General features: G+C 38.2%; 3 protein-coding genes across 4 annotated transcripts; 1 reads left to right on the top strand and 2 right to left on the bottom strand.

Annotated features, from left to right (window-relative positions):
• Positions 1 to 45: 45 nt before the first annotated feature.
• LOC111342124 (transmembrane protein 53) lies at positions 46 to 2,668 on the bottom strand. 2 transcript variants are annotated; one of them, XM_088727008.1, is made up of 3 exons: positions 2,538 to 2,668; positions 952 to 1,835; positions 46 to 457 (listed from the first exon to the last, which is right to left on the bottom strand). In XM_088727008.1, exons 2-3 carry the CDS (start codon positions 1,801 to 1,803, stop codon positions 404 to 406), a joined length of 906 nt encoding a protein of 301 aa, XP_088583134.1. In that variant the 5' UTR covers positions 1,804 to 1,835; positions 2,538 to 2,668; the 3' UTR covers positions 46 to 403. The 2 variants fall into 2 exon arrangements, with proteins under 2 accessions (XP_088583134.1, XP_022804906.2); XM_022949171.2 differs by having other exon boundaries at positions 46 to 1,835.
• On the top strand, positions 2,649 to 7,964 carry LOC111342125 (ras-related protein Rab-28). Its single transcript, XM_022949173.2, has 8 exons — positions 2,649 to 2,790; positions 2,934 to 3,030; positions 3,131 to 3,219; positions 5,590 to 5,722; positions 5,977 to 6,049; positions 6,244 to 6,274; positions 6,414 to 6,491; positions 7,139 to 7,964. Exons 1-8 carry the CDS (start codon positions 2,713 to 2,715, stop codon positions 7,235 to 7,237), a joined length of 678 nt encoding a protein of 225 aa, XP_022804908.1. The 5' UTR covers positions 2,649 to 2,712; the 3' UTR covers positions 7,238 to 7,964.
• Positions 7,965 to 8,414: 450 nt separating this feature from the next.
• Positions 8,415 to 15,030, bottom strand: LOC111342117 (uncharacterized). The gene is made up of 3 exons (XM_022949164.2): positions 14,892 to 15,030; positions 14,608 to 14,732; positions 8,415 to 11,567 (listed from the first exon to the last, which is right to left on the bottom strand). Exons 1-3 carry the CDS (start codon positions 15,021 to 15,023, stop codon positions 9,497 to 9,499), a joined length of 2,328 nt encoding a protein of 775 aa, XP_022804899.2. The 5' UTR covers positions 15,024 to 15,030; the 3' UTR covers positions 8,415 to 9,496.
• Positions 15,031 to 15,259: the final 229 nt, after the last annotated feature.

Below are 15,259 nucleotides of genomic sequence, written 5' to 3'. Positions count from 1 at the left end.
AAAAAATTAGTTAAGAAAGACAATTGGAATGTATGGATACCGAGATAAAATGTAGCAGCTTTTATTTTTAAGTTTCAAATACAATGTAGCAAATATAACAAATCTATTCTAACACCAGTAAAATATTTCTAAATGACAAAGCCCTGAAGAACATAAAATCTAACAATATGGTTTTGATTAAGTTGTCCTTTCAACACTTTCATTTTCTTTTCCTTTTTTTATTTGGTGAAATCAATATTTGGTATTGGTTTTTAGTTGTCATATTAATATTTAATAATCGATAACTTTGAACTAAATTTTAATCATAGATTATTGATAACTGTAAAATATTTATGTAGCTAAACACCTCCATGTATCCTCTACAATAGTTCCTCTTTTCCCAAGGGTGGGAGGGTGGGGAGTATCAAAGCATCTCCTGTGTGGTAGTGTGGGGTGATTTTGATAACAAGGGGTTAAACTGAAAAGAAAAACTGTTTTGTAAATTCTAACAAAAATAAAACATCAGCTTGCCACAAAAAATGCAAAATGTTTGTAAAATGTTTGCCTGCATTTAACTTAAACTAAGTAAAAATGTTACTTCTCTCTTCATGGGAGCTGAATACAGATCACTGAATCAGCCACTTATTTAGCAAAATGAGTCGTCAAGGATTTTTTTTCTACTTGCCATGGCAACCAAGATAGTTCCACCTTAAAATGTTGCAAGTTACTTAAAACTGCTAAGGTCAGCATCTCTTTAAAACTGTTCAGTGCACTGCCAAGTTAAGTTTCAAAGATATGTCATGAACTTTATTACAATAACTGACTTTCAACTTGCAGGTGATGTGAATACATAGTTTAATTAATATCAAATTTGGAGTGAACAGACCCAAAAGCCTATTGTGAGGTTTATCATAACTTAGAAGTTCCTGAAGTGAAGTACTGTTTCATACAATAGTCTGTAAAGTTATTAACCTGGTTCAAGTATTCTGCGGGATAATTCCTGTAATGTTGCACATGACCTGATACTTCCCAGCACTTTGTAAAAACCTCAACACCTTTCTTCTTGTGTGTCTCAATGAAAACCCAAACATCTTTGTCAGGAACTAAAGGATCAGTGCTGCAGAAAAGGAACAACTCAGGACTACCAAAGGGGTTGGACATGGAGTCTGGTATAAGCAGTTTTAATTCTGAAGAGAACAAATAAACTGGTGGACATACCAATCCTAAGCCCACCCAAACAACAGCCTTAATCAGAGGGTTTGGTATGGTATCTAAAATTGTTGACTGTATACCTTTCAGACTTTGCCAGCCAGGAAAATGGGGGCAGCTATCAAATATGCAACCAATGATATTAATAGATTTAAAGTGCCTCTGCCCTGGGATAGATATTGCTTGTCTTATGAAGTGATTAACATTAAAGCCTCCCATACTGAAGGCATAGAGTATAAATGCTCTGTTTTGATTTGCATTCATTTCCTCTAGTATTTCCAAAAGTGCTAGACTGGTCTCTTTAACTCTGTTTAATCGCAGGAAAGTGTTGTATGGGTTTGCTGGAATCCTGATGGTGTCAAAGCCTTTTTGTTCAAATATTTCACTGTATTTTGCCAGATGCTTGTCTTGGGCACTGTTCCAGCCAAGAATGGCAACAACTGGACTTCTACTTGATTCTGTTCCTGTTCTGGTGACAACAGCACCGATCTTCTTACACTTGTCCTCAAAGTGGGAAAAACGGGTAATTGTTGCCATGTGATTCCCAGAGGCAATTTGACAGATTGTACGGCAGAATAGGAAAGGCTTTCCTGTTCGCAGTATTCCAAGTGTCATGTTTGGAATAAATTATACATTTTCAAATGTGTCTGCAAAATAAAGAAGTTTAGTGCATAAACACAAACCTTACTGTAAATCTCACACTAATAAAATAGTTCATTAAGCAAATTTTCTCCAGATTCTCAATAAAAGGTTGTTCAAAATATGTAAGAGAAAATTTCGACCATTAACTTCCAATGAGTGATGGAGACAGAATTTCTCCTTACAATATCAGGCACACAAGTTATGAGAATAAAGAAAAACATGGAGGGATTATTAGTAGATCCAATATCAAATTCTCTACAGTAGCATCACAAGAATTGTATGTCAGACAGGAAGGAGAATTATTAATGAGATCGTGGGGGTCAAAGGTTTAAGAGCGGCTGTCGTGCTAAAAAGCTGGAATATGAACTCCGAAAAGGTAACTTTTGTCGACTCCATTGAACAAAGCTGCTACACCTCAGTTGATTTATGAGAGATTTCTGTTTAACCCCTTACTATTCTAAAAAAAAAAAAGTCGTAGCCCCAAGTGTAATCTAATAATTTATTTCCCATTTTGTTTTCTTGAAATCCAAGAATAGTGTGGATAATGAAGCACGAGACTGTCGGAAAAACTTGCCGTGATCTATTTTTCACTTGTCAATGGTTCCGTGAATTCATAAATACAAAATAAATTCAATTTTAATTTCAATTACACAATACAATAGTGAATACAAACGTCCAAAAATATAAATTTAAAACTACCAACTCACCAACCTCTTGTTCCCTCTTGAGGCCATTTTGTCCAACTCAACTCAGCTGAGCCCACGCAACTTTAGTACATTTGCTTTTGTTACCGTGACGTCACTACAAACAAAGCTCAGAAGCAAAATGGCTACAAACATTTGTGGGAAGTTCGGTTCAATCTCCTTTTAAACAACTGAAAACATGACCGATTCTGATGAGGAAACGACAACGGACCATCAGCTGAAGTTTGTTCTTTTAGGTGATGGTGCATCGGGCAAGGTGAGTGTATCAAATAAGTTCAAGAAGCCCTTTTCAGTCCGATCGAAGATCTCAAATTCGACTCATCATCGAGAATATGATTTACATGTGCGCTGAAAAACTTCCTCATAAATAAGCTAACTGTTATACTCTTTCCTTTGTAGACATCAATATGCGTAAGATATTCCCAGGAGAACTTTGACAAAGCTTACAAACAGACCCTAGGACTGGATTTCTTTCTGGGAAGAGTTGTCTTACCAGGTTCGTAATTCCGAAACTTGAAATCAGTCGAACCAGGTGCTATTTCTTCGGCGCAATTACATAACTTTAACGATTTATTGCATAATTATGCTTTTTTCAGGGAACGTTCACGTCACGTTACAAGTATGGGATATTGGTGGGCAAACTCTCGGTGGAAAAATGTTAGACAAATATATTTATGGCGCTCATGTAAGTATAAATTATAGGACAGGCTTGGCAAACAAGCAGTCTTGAAATGTAACCCTTTCTTGATGTCATTATCCTCTAAGGCCCCGTGTAAATGCACTGGATTTGTCCACTGTATAAGCTCTCAACATGTTGAGTGTTTGTTGAGGTGTTGTTGAGCGGGGTGTTCAAATGATCTCAACAACGACTCAACATGTTGAGCATTCCGAAGATTTCACAAAGGCTCATGGGATAATTATTTGTTAAGTTCTCGGCCAAGCTGAGATCGAAGGCCAAACATCTTTGTCTTAATATCTGCTACCTCAATGTCTAGTTCATCACTCATATCACTGAGTGCTTTCTCTCTTGTTTTTTAAATGGTATTCTTTCGTGCTTACGTCCCATAACCATGTATTTTTTTTCCAACAATCAATCAGCTTTTCTGTTTCTTCCTCCATCCATTTTCTTGTATTTCCTCTTTTAGAATTTTTTGCATTTGAACTTTCCTGTATAACTTCTAACTGCTGCGACACCATCTTGTAAAATGTTCGGTATGTTTAAACTCCCAATGGATACGTTGGTCACTGCCCATGCGTGGGCTCAACATGTTGAGCGTTGCTGTACAAATGCACTCAACTTTGTTGAGCCACGCATGGATGACCGCGAAACAAAGGAAATGTTGAGCCGTGTGGAGTGAAAAGTTTGACCAGTTTCAAATTTGATTCAATAAGAATCAACACTGCTCAACAGGGGGTTCAAATGCACTCAACTTGTTGAGCTCAGCATGTTGAGAGCGTGTACGGTGGACAAATCCAGTGCATTTGCACAGGGCTTAAAGTTCATTTCTCCCAAATGGCATTATGTGACAATAATCAGTAAAAGCAAAAAACAGACATCTCTCGTGACGGCTTATGTGTTGATACAATAATTTAAGCCAGTCTTTTTTTAGATACTGTTATTCTTCATTATATGTTTTCATTTGGTAACTAAGATTTTTTGGGTGAGAGAACTGTGATCAAGGTAGGCTTAAATGTAGCTTCTAACAGATGCCAATCTCAAAATCTATGTAATATAATCCATAAAAGAACCAAATAATTCTACCACTATTAACCCATTGACGTCCAGTGCGCCCGTATGCGCCCATGGGGACCCACACCCTTTCTATGCCTTGTGACGTCATCACTTTTAACCCTGGAGCACGAATTTGAGCACCTACTTGAACAGGTTGAAAATATCTTACAGATGATACCAGAATGAGCGCAATTGAGTGAAGGAGATAGGAGAAATAGCCAAAAAACCGTGTCACTTTGACCTGAAAATCTGCACGAAAATCGTGTTTCACTACCCACCTACCTTTCCGAGCATGTGCTTTGAAAATAATGAGTAGTTTCTGAAAAATCTCTACACCAAATTGAAGCCTACTCAATTTCCAGCAAGTGAGGAGAAACTTCAGGCAAGGAGAGGGGGAAAAAAGGGCAGGAGAAAGAGAGAAAAGTAGAAGTCGTAAGTGGGGCATGACTTTTCAACCCAAAAACTATGTCGAAATTTTGCTCTCTGCGCGTGCCCGAGATTTTCAGGCCGCCATTTTGCATTTGGATCGAAAGGCCGTCGAGTGCACGAGCTGTCAAGGGGTTTGGTAAGTTTGAGCTTTTAAAACCACAACAGTGACCTGAAATCTGCTCAACTAGCTTCAAAACACAGTTTTCCACAAAAGCTGCGGCCATTAATGGGTTAATGATGATTATTATCATCATAATGATAAGGACTAAATTGTTGGTATATAATCAGTAAAGAGAATCAATTTCATGTTGCAAAATAACTTAGATACTATGAGCCCCCTGATTGGTCAATAACCCATTGTTGATTGCACAGGTAAACCCATAAAGGTTGAAACATTTATAAATATTTTATAAAATCAATTTACCATATTTTCTATTGGTTCAGCAGAGTAATAACCCACTCAGGATGTAGGAAGAACACTAAAAAAATGTGCAAGTCACTAGCCTCTGACTGCTCATTTACAAACTTTTCTTGAGTTCTCCCAACATCCTACTTGGATTACTATACTAATAATTTAATACAAAGAGCAGTCTATTCCCTAAATTAATAAAGGCTGATAGTTTCGAAAGAAACTGTTTGGGGCTGCGTTGGTGGGGGTAACAAAATAATTTGGATATATCAAAAAAGTTGAAATGGTAAATTGGCCACCATAATGATTACAAAGGCTGACGTTTCAAGCGTTAGCCCTTCGTCGGAGCTCCTCCCTTCGCTCCGACGAAGGGCTAATGCTCGAAACGTCAGCTTTTGTAATCGTTACGGTGGCCAATTTACCATTTCAACTTTGTTGATATTCCCTAAATTGCCATGGAGACCACATATGCCATTCCTCTGCAGGCTGTACTACTGGTGTATGATGTAACAAACCAGGACAGTTTTGATAACCTTGAGGACTGGTATGATACAGTGAAGAAGCTTTGTGAAAAAGATGGCTCTAGATTACCTCATATAGCACTTGTAGCTAATAAAGGTAAGTGATACGTCAGGGTTTCATACAGTTATTTCCGATCAAAAGGGCTGTGTTTTTTCATCAGTGTTGCGAAGATAAATTAATGTTTGTAAATAGAATAAGAAAGATGCCAAATTTATTCTGGTGACATTGAATGTGCAATTCAGGGGTGATATTGTAGAGAGAATTTAGATGCTAGTCTGTCTAAGGGGTCAATAGATTAAGTGACATATCAGTAACATTTTCTTTCAACACTTTTTTTACCATCCCTTTAGTTGACCTGGAGCATTTAAGAGTTGTCAGATCAGACAAACATGGAAAATTTGCTCAAGAGCATGGGTTGTCCAGGTAAGACTTTGGAGTCTTGTGATGTTCAGTCTCCATTTTCTAGATTTACCTCTCTCCCCAGTTACTATTGAATTTGTAGTTTGTGACTTCATTTTAATGCCTGATGTACAATTGAGCATTTTAACTTCTGGCACAGGAGAATTGAGTTCTTTGAATTTATAGTAAAAGAAAGATATTGTTATTTTTGTCTTTAGTTACTATGTATCTGCCAAGACAGCAGACCAGGTAATTTTTTTCTTTTCATTTTTTTTCCAAAACATTAAGATTAAATGTAATGCTTTTTGTAAATGATATTCTACTGTTTTCACAACTTACAACATGAGGACATCTTTCATGAGTCTGTTTTGCTATTTGTTACAAACAGATCAGCCTCTGCTTTCAAAAAATAGCAGCAGAAGTGTTAGGAATACGACTTACAAAGAATGAAATGGAGCAGCAATCTGTATCCTCTGCAAACTATGTTATACAACAATACCAAGTCTAAGAAATACTTTTGAACAGTGTTGATAGATTGTGATGTTTTCTTGCTTGTCTCAAGTTGCATGATTTCAGAGCTCTCAAGGTCTCACCCATCGAGCATGAGACTTGTGCAAATAAATTCAATCTTAGGCTTGCACTCTGAAACTACTTTTACTCAGGCATTTAAGGTTTCTGTGGTTTCTTAAGGCTTCTAAGGTTCCTCTCTCTCTAGGGTTTAAGGTTTATTTTTAGATGCGATACTCCTTCTCCCCTTCATATTCACTTCAAATTCTCTTCAACTGTGGATGTTCTCGTGGAGAGCCATTGTTACAACAGTCAGTGGTTTTAATTACTATTACACCTGCTCACATGCAGACTGCAGACTTGTAATGTTCTTTCCACAAACTCTCAGGATAAAGGAATAGACATCGTAGCTACCTACTTTTTATTAAAATGTTCTGGGGAGTATATCCCATCCCCCCTCCCATTCCAGAAAAGTGATGCCCACACATTTCCAGTTGATGGCTATGTGGCCAAAAATGTCACTCTTGTGAGCTCTGTGTTCTTGAAGTTGAGTTTGAGACTGAAAAAGGAGTTCTGATTCTCTATTTTCCTTGACATTGTTCTTAGAGAGTTATAAAGGCTGATATCATACAGTATGGAAATCATGAAATGCCATCAAGAGCTGCATCATCCCAAACCAAGAGTTCCTTTTGCTCTGTTCAGTAGCTTCTGCAGATGCATGTTATAACTACTTTCTGGTCTAAAATGAAAGTACTTATTATGAAAACCAACCTCAAAGTTTGGGGAGGGGAGGGTACTCTGTCCTTTAGAGTGTGACTACCTCTAGCTCTAGCCTCTAGGAAAGAATCTTGTGCAGCAAGAACTAAGTACTGCAATTTTTAAGGCATTGAGAAGAAGAGGGGTTTTGATTTACATGGTACCCTCCTCAGTGTTTTTATTTAGAAATGTTGTGGTTGAAGATTAGCACTAAGTAAAAGGAGAATAATTTCCACTTCTGAGTACAAATTAACTCATGCAATTAAAATGTAGCCAGATAATTTTATGTGGTAGGGGGAAAATTCTGACCTCCAATGCTTAATGAACTCCCTGGTCCTATGAAGGCCAACATACTTCATACCCCTGTATACTTCATTGGTTCTATGACTGTGCTGCTTTCCGTCAAATTGAAGCTCAATCCTGTCTTGTCAATGCTCTTAGTGAATATCAACAATGCCTCAGAATCAATAATTGACCTAAAAAGTGTTAACTGACTGCATGCATCACGTATCTAAATTTTATACTTTGTGTTAAATTTTATGATTGTATCATTTTTCATGGTAATATGGTATTGGAACAATATTATCCTGTTTTTGTTGTTGTACAGTGTACATTGTTTCAATAAATCTCATAAATGTGTGCATTGAGAATGAATAACCATTCAAAGTTGACCACTTGAATGCCATAACTCTTTGACCCATTCCACTCTCAAGATTTTCTTATAAATTATCCCCCCTCTTTTGCAAACATGTCTAATAATTTCAGCTCAAAGAAGTTAGAGTTAGATAAAAATATCAAGATTGGTATTTTTCTTTCCTCTCTATGCCTTTTTGCACCATAGATATAGGTGGGAGAAATTCCTTTTTGGCCAATCCTGAATGAGATTTAATAACCGGAAAAAGGACTGTGACCTAAAACTTCCTGTAAAAGGAAGAGGGGAGGGGGGGTGAAATCATAAATCACCGTTTTGGTCAAGGAGTTAGGGCTAGGGCAAAGGAGTATGCCAGGTTACACAGGCAACAGAAAGGGATGCCTAAGGACCCCCTATAACATGCCCTCTCAAGGAGGCATTGCAAGAGCAGGTTATAAATAAAAGCAATGTCAAAAGGACTCAGCATCATGGGCATACTTTTCCAGAGATGTGGTCAGACTTTAATTTAGTCATTATTTTACAAATTGCTTTGGTTCATTACAAAAAAAGGGGGGGGGGGGGAAGAAACTTTTCACCCTACCCACGGGCTCATCAACAATTTTCTTCACTTTTGATTAAAACTCAAAAATTTAAGCAATTTGGCGTTAGTGGCTTGAATTGAGGTATGGAATGACGGAACAAAAGAAACATTAATTAAAAACACCGGAGCTTGAAATAATCGCCAAGAGAAAAGGTTTACTGAACAAAGCACCCAAAAGATGCCCGTATGAAGGTGCAGGCTTCCTAACGACTCACACCTCACAAAGAAAATGATAAACGTTGACCATTTTCCTTTCAGTGAGTGAAACCATCTCTCCATATGTAAACAATAAATTTTTGATAGTCAACTAGCCTGCAGAGCAGGCGTTCTTGTGGAGTTAGGGAGAAAATTAGGACTTTGGGTTTTCTGTTTTATTTTCCAGACCACGCGTAAAACGGAGCAAGGCAAAAAATTAGGAGGTGGGGGGAAGGGGGAGAGGAGAGAAGGGAATCCTTCCCCTAGCCCTAACCTCTCCCCCTCCCCCCACCTTCTAATTGTTCGCCTCGCTCCATTTTACACATGGTCTGGAAAATAAAACAGAAGCCTAAAGTCCTAATTTTCGCCCAAAATTCACAAGAATGCCTGCTCTGCAGGCTAATAGACCACTTTCATAAATGGCTGCCAGATTAATATTCTTTTGTTTAAATTTAAATTAGCCCTACTGGCCTCGCTTGAGATGATGTATTCTTTTGAATTTTGTACTGGAGAACGAGGCTAGTGGGGCTAATTTAAATTTAAACAAAAGAATATTAATCCGGCAGCCATTTATGAAAGTGGTCTATAGTCAATGGATTCTGCACTGAAATGGGCAATTTCTTATACCAATTCATTTTATACGTGTAGCTTCCCAATAGCAGGAGTCCTTTTAGACAGTTTCGACTTTCTTAATCCTATGAGGCTAGAAAGAACTAAGTATCAGAATAATCCTACAATGACGTGTATAGGTTTCGACAAATCCTTCTCAAATGCTACTAAGCTAATTTACATCATCTCGGCTTCGTTTACGCGGCAAAAACACCTCTCTTGTCCCTTCACTACTGGGCGAGTAACACCGAGTTCGTTTGATCTGTCTTTGAGATCGCGTGCTTCTAGATTCTTTAGAATCACTTTCACCCCTGTCCGTTGTTGCACCGCTATCTTCACGATAGCGCATTCTAGAATGCCTGATCTGGCTTACAGATTGACCACTCACACGTCTTTCATCTTTCCGAGGTCGTCCTCTTCTCCGGGGTTTATCAACATCAGATACACTTCGAACTTTTTTACTCTCAGAGGAAGGTTTTCTCTTCTTGCCACCATGCCTTCGTTTATGAGAACTTGTGCGTTCTTCTTTGGTGGTTTCACCCTCTGATGTTTCACTTTCACCTTCCTTTGTGCTTCTCCGTGAACTGATCCTTGTAGAGCGGCGCCTTGGTGCTGAATCAGAATTCTGCTCACTCTGGAACACGCTTTCCCTTTCTGTGTCACCCTCATCTTCCAGTTCTCTCTTTTCTGTCATCTTCTTTGTTTCCTCTGCCTCCTCCCCCTCATCATCATCGTCGTCAAATGACGACAAGTCACTTGTATGAACAGAAGACACTTCTGATATGTCTGATGCACCATCTGAATATTCGCCCATGGACGATGGCTGAGCAGAGTCTACTCCCAGACTTACCATAGAGGATGCTGCTAGAATTGAATTGTCCAGAACATGGTATCCCTCTTTCTGTGTGAACAGGAGCTCCGGGCTTTCCTCTAACAGATTCTGTCTCCGCATCTCGTGACTGGAAGTGTCCACCTTAGAGGCATCTGATCTTGTCTCTGATGAGAACTCTTTGGAAGCGTTGTCAATTTCACCATCATTTAATGAAGACTGAGAAATGATTACCGTGTTCATTATATTTTTGAAAGAATCAGCTGGGTTTCTCTCTTCACTTTCAGAACCAATACCTGCGGACATCTTTTCAGAAAATAGCATCATAGGTTCGCATTTTTCCACGCTTTCGTCTTCTTTGATTTCACCAGCCGTGACCGTGACATCCATGGCAGGTGCTTCATTGAATCTGCTCCAAAATTCGGGAACTTTGTCATCTGCCTTCGCTGTTTGAAAACTGTCACTTTGGGTACTTTCAGCACTTTTACTTCCTTCATCCAACACGATATTGTCGGCTCTTTGTTCTTCTATCAGTTTCCCAGAAATATAGCCTTCTTCATTAATTCCATATGCATCAACCTTTTCTTCTTTGACCTTGAAGTTTAACTGTGTGTTTGCTTCATTTTCTTTGTCTGCCTGCACTACTATTCCTCTCGTGATATCCTCCTTGACAGCCTCAGTTTCTGTAACTCCAGACAAAGGATAACTTTGTTTCGTATTTACGTTCTTTCCCTCAGATGTCATGTATTTGTCACCTCTTTCTTCCACTGACGACGAAGATGCCAAACATTCTCCTGGACTGGAACTAGCCAGTTTCAATCTGCTGGTTTTATTCATCTCATCCTTGACTTTGTATAAACTTTCTTCCACTTTAGGTGAAAGACGACTCTCATCTGTACTCATACTTTCTGTTTTCACTCGTGATGCTTTGCTTTTTCCATCTTTAAATTTGCTACTCTCATCTACCTGAGTGACCTTTTCATCCAAGGGACTTGCAGTCTTACTCTCCTCTCCTTTTCCCGCATGCAAATTTGACTTCCCTTGTGTTGAATGAGATTTCTTTCCTGTTGGAAAACTTTTTGAGGTTCCACTCTTTGAACCCTCTTGAGCCCCTGATTTCTTATCAGCAGTCTCTGTTGTCTTTGCAACTGTGCTTATAAGGCCTGGTATTGGAATAAGGTCACTTATGTCACATATCCCAACATGTTTTGTCTCAGAGCTTGAGTTGGATCTGCTGTCCTCTTTTTCATCCACTGTCTTGTGTTTGCGATTTTGTTTGTCTTGGTTATGTGGATTATTTTGTGTGTAAATGTAGTTCTGAACAACACCTTCAATGCGAGTCTGGAAGCTTTTGGCTTTGCTATCAAGGGCTTGGGAGATCAGTTGCTTTATACCTCGCTCCAACACTTCCGATCTAAAAAAAAATTATTACAACAAATTACATGTATTATATCTCTCATTTAGTGCACTTGCTATGATTGGTCAATTAAGCAGGCCATAAATTATTTCACTGTCCTACCTTCTTAATTTAAAAGTTTGTTTGAATTGACTTCTCCCCCCCTCCTTAATATCTTACTGAGGAAGTTCTCTCAGTCCATACCAAAGTTACTGAACCTCATTATTTCCGATCTATGGTCTGACTGCTTTAGGTTTGGGCCATAAATGCAGGCAGAATAAACTTGGTTTGGAGGTCAATTTTATCAGAGCAAGTTATCTTATCTTTAAAACAAATCTGTACATTAACCCTAAATCCCAGAGATGATTAACATATAATTTCTCCCTATAATATCCATACATACAGCAAACAGGTAATGAGAATACTCAAAGTTTTCAAGTAGAAGTTGTGAGCTCACCAAATTCTCAATAATAATAATAATAATAGTAAGGTTTTTATGAGCACATTTAAGAATCTCAGTGCACTTACATAGCATAATAAAAATAAAATATAACAATGATACTAACAGTCAGTAGTACCTACACTGACAAAAATAAAGTTTAATGGGACAAAAACCTATGTAGTGTTTCACAATACTAAAAATAAAATTTCAGAAATAGGAATGTTTTAAGGGCAGATTAATTTTAAAAGATGAAAGAGAAGCTGCAGATTTAAGAGAATCACGAAGAGTATTCCATGATGTAGGGGCACAGAAGGAGAACACACGTTCTGTACGGCTACATTAAGTAGGTGCACAGAAGGAAATGTGTAGCAGCTAGAGGGGAGAATTAACAATCAGATCTTGGACATTAAGGGTTAAAGTAAGATAAGCTACAGGAACTCTTTTCGCCTGAGATCAGTTAAATATACAAACGAGTAATGGCAAAGGCCAACTAGAGCAAAGGTAAACCTCAGGAGGAGCAAATAAAATCTCGTGGTACATATACGCATCTGATTGGTTTAGAAGGTAGGACAAGCTTTTAGGAACAACCACAAGGCAAAACCAATGCCATCCTATATTAGAGGGTCCCCTATACTTTTTTCGTGATGTAAGAATGGACCTTTTTTGCTTTGTGTGAAGCATGAATGAGGATTTATTTTTTTTCCGTGATTTGTGAATCTATACTTTTCCGTCCTCGGAAAAATGGTTTTCCATTTTTTGAGATCCATGAAATATGCATTTACTTAACCATGATTTGTAAACCAATGACTTTTGCGGAAATAAATTTTCACTTTTTTGGAGTTTTTAGCGTCATAAAGATGGCTGAACACAGTTTTCGTGCACGCTTTTGCTGATGCAATTCAGCACGCGTACAAGGATTGCAAAAAACAAACATGCTGTCAGCAGAGCGGTCATTTCATTTACTCAACATTAACCCACACTATCTGTGCTATTTTTCTCTATAGTTGGCACAGTGTACAGAGGGCTTTAATATTTTATTACGAAGATATGTTAGAAAAGTTAACGGTGCAAAGAACCCAGCAATTCTCAGCTTTTTCGTCGTTACTGAAAGAAACCAGTTAAATGCAGCGCATGCGTAGTAAGTCAAAAATTGTGATTGAATGGAAAATTGCTTTCTTGGAAATATGCCTATCTCTTGAGAACCACTCATTAGAATTTCACAAAATTTGGCACAAAAATACTATAGGAAACAAGTAACTGGAGTATAAAAAAAATTGATTTTAAACAAAGGAAATTCTAGAAAATCGAGTGAACCTTCAATAAGGGATAATCAAAGATCTCTCTGTTAAATTGTTAGCAAAATGGTGTTAACTTGTGAGTATTGTTACATGCTCGCTGCATGCAAATTATAAAGAAAATCTAATGACTAGATTTTCTACATATGATACACGATCCTCGCAGTAGAGAGCACTATTTATGCAATAGCGAAAATCAGACCTGAAAAAAATTAGGCCTGTACGGGATTCGAACCACTGACCTCTGCAATACTAGTGCAGCGCTCTACCAATTGAGCTAACAAGCCAACTGGGAGCAGGCCGTTAAGTTGATTCGTAATAAACCCATGATGATAAATCAGATACAACTTTATATATTCATTGTATCTAACTAGATTTTCTACAAAGAAACAAAACTGATTTCAATTGCCTATTTATATCCATTCATGTTGCCATGGCAATGACACCTACGACAGCTTAACTATCGAAAAAACAAAGTTTGTGTTATTAACTTGCTTGCTGCCAATTTTGGCGACCGAAAGATCAAGGATTTTAGAGAAAATGGTGAAAGAAACAAAGGTATCAAAAACTGTGTTCAGCCACCTTAAAGCTTGTAAACTGCACCAAACTAGTGGATGTAAAATGTGCCTATTCAACTATTCGACTATTCGATGTGCTCGCAGATGGAGGACTGGGGACTAACCACAGCGGCAGTGAACCAGCAGGGCCTAGAATCGAGTCTGTCACGATGTGTCACACACGCCATTTCGATGCATCAAAATGGAGAGTTCTGCGGAAAAGGTGAGCTTATCTGTCAGTATCCACACTCTATCCAGCTTTTACTAAACTAGCCAAACTACAGTACCGGATACTCCTCCTAAGCTCTACCACAAAGTTTTTTCAATTACCCAAGCCACAAAAGATCTAGACATCGACCACAATAGAGACAAAATTACCAAACGATGGTCATGTGCAACAATATCTACTGTAGCACATTTCAGTAATTTAAGGTAAAATGTGTAAATACATTTTTGTAATGATTGTATTTGTATGTTTTGCGAAAGGTAAATTGTATTTGTATTTCTATGTGAAGCATTATTTAGCCTTGGCATTTTTACGTGAAACGTGATTGCTTGCTTTTTTCTGTGAACGTGAAGCCGTTTTTTTAATTTTTCGTGATGCGTGAAAAGGCCATTTACTTACGCGTGAAACTGTTTGCAGAAGAGGTATAGGGGACCCTCATATTATCCAGGGCACTCATTTGAAATTCCTCCGATAATTTTGTTGATGTTTAAATTTTCTGCGAATTAATTTCATTAATTCTCTTATCAGTATTACTTACTGGTTAATGTGTTTTCGCAGACTGTCTCTGACTTGATTTTTGGGCAGAGCGTCCGTCCAAGTCTGCTTTGATAAGAATGTTGCAACATGGCTCTCGACTCTTTGCTTCAACTGACGATAGGATTCCTAAGTAAAATAAAGTTAACATCCTTGAAGAACAATGTGTATGGGTAGAAAAAAAAATATAATGGTATACATAAGCTTAAAGCTGCATGCAATAAGTTACGCATCTTACATCTCCTCCTAATCAACGATAGTTGATAAAATACTGGTCGTTCAACCAACCTTCTGCTCCAATTCGTCAATGCAGTCACGTCTAAACTGATCAAAAATGCCCTGTGATTTTACATGTTGTACAATCTGGTCGACTAAAAGCCTCGATTTGTAATCGAGTTTCGCCGGTCGTTCAGCCGCCATCTTGAAAGTTGGCGAAAGGTATCAGTCCCAGGAGTCTGTGCTCGATAACCTCACCTCGGTCCAGTCTTCTTCGAAATTTATTACACATCTGAGGTTCATGTTGGGCAAACTTCTCTTTTTAACACGGAAGACTCTGGAGCTGTGATAGAGCTTGATTCTGGAAAACGCTCTTACTACCGATTTGCTCAATTACGTGGCTACGCTATCCGCGAAACCAAGTGTTTTCGGCGTGATCG

The sequence above is a fragment of the Stylophora pistillata genome, chromosome 1, assembly GCF_964205215.1.
Source record: "Stylophora pistillata chromosome 1, jaStyPist1.2, whole genome shotgun sequence".
NCBI lineage: Eukaryota > Metazoa > Cnidaria > Anthozoa > Scleractinia > Pocilloporidae > Stylophora > Stylophora pistillata.
This window is presented reverse-complemented; position numbering and strand designations above follow the sequence as displayed.

What these genes read in the sequence shown, in the direction of transcription:
- LOC111342125 (XM_022949173.2), top strand. Translation starts at nt 2,713, where the DNA reads ATGACCGATTCTGATGAGGAAACGACAACGGACCATCAGCTGAAGTTT. An exon ending in GTGATGGTGCATCGGGCAAG is followed by an intron (nt 2,791 to 2,933) that starts GTGAGTGTATCA and finishes TTTCCTTTGTAG; the next exon opens with ACATCAATATGCGTAAGATA. An exon ending in CAAGAGCATGGGTTGTCCAG is followed by an intron (nt 6,050 to 6,243) that starts GTAAGACTTTGG and finishes TTTTGTCTTTAG; the next exon opens with TTACTATGTATCTGCCAAGA.
- LOC111342117 (XM_022949164.2), bottom strand. Translation starts at nt 15,023, where the DNA reads ATGGCGGCTGAACGACCGGCGAAACTCGATTACAAATCGAGGCTTTTA. An exon ending in TTGACGAATTGGAGCAGAAG is followed by an intron (nt 14,733 to 14,891) that starts GTTGGTTGAACG and finishes TATTTTACTTAG; the next exon opens with GAATCCTATCGTCAGTTGAA. An exon ending in CTGCGAAAACACATTAACCA is followed by an intron (nt 11,568 to 14,607) that starts GTAAGTAATACT and finishes ATTTTTTTTTAG; the next exon opens with ATCGGAAGTGTTGGAGCGAG.
- LOC111342124 (XM_022949171.2), bottom strand. Translation starts at nt 1,803, where the DNA reads ATGACACTTGGAATACTGCGAACAGGAAAGCCTTTCCTATTCTGCCGT.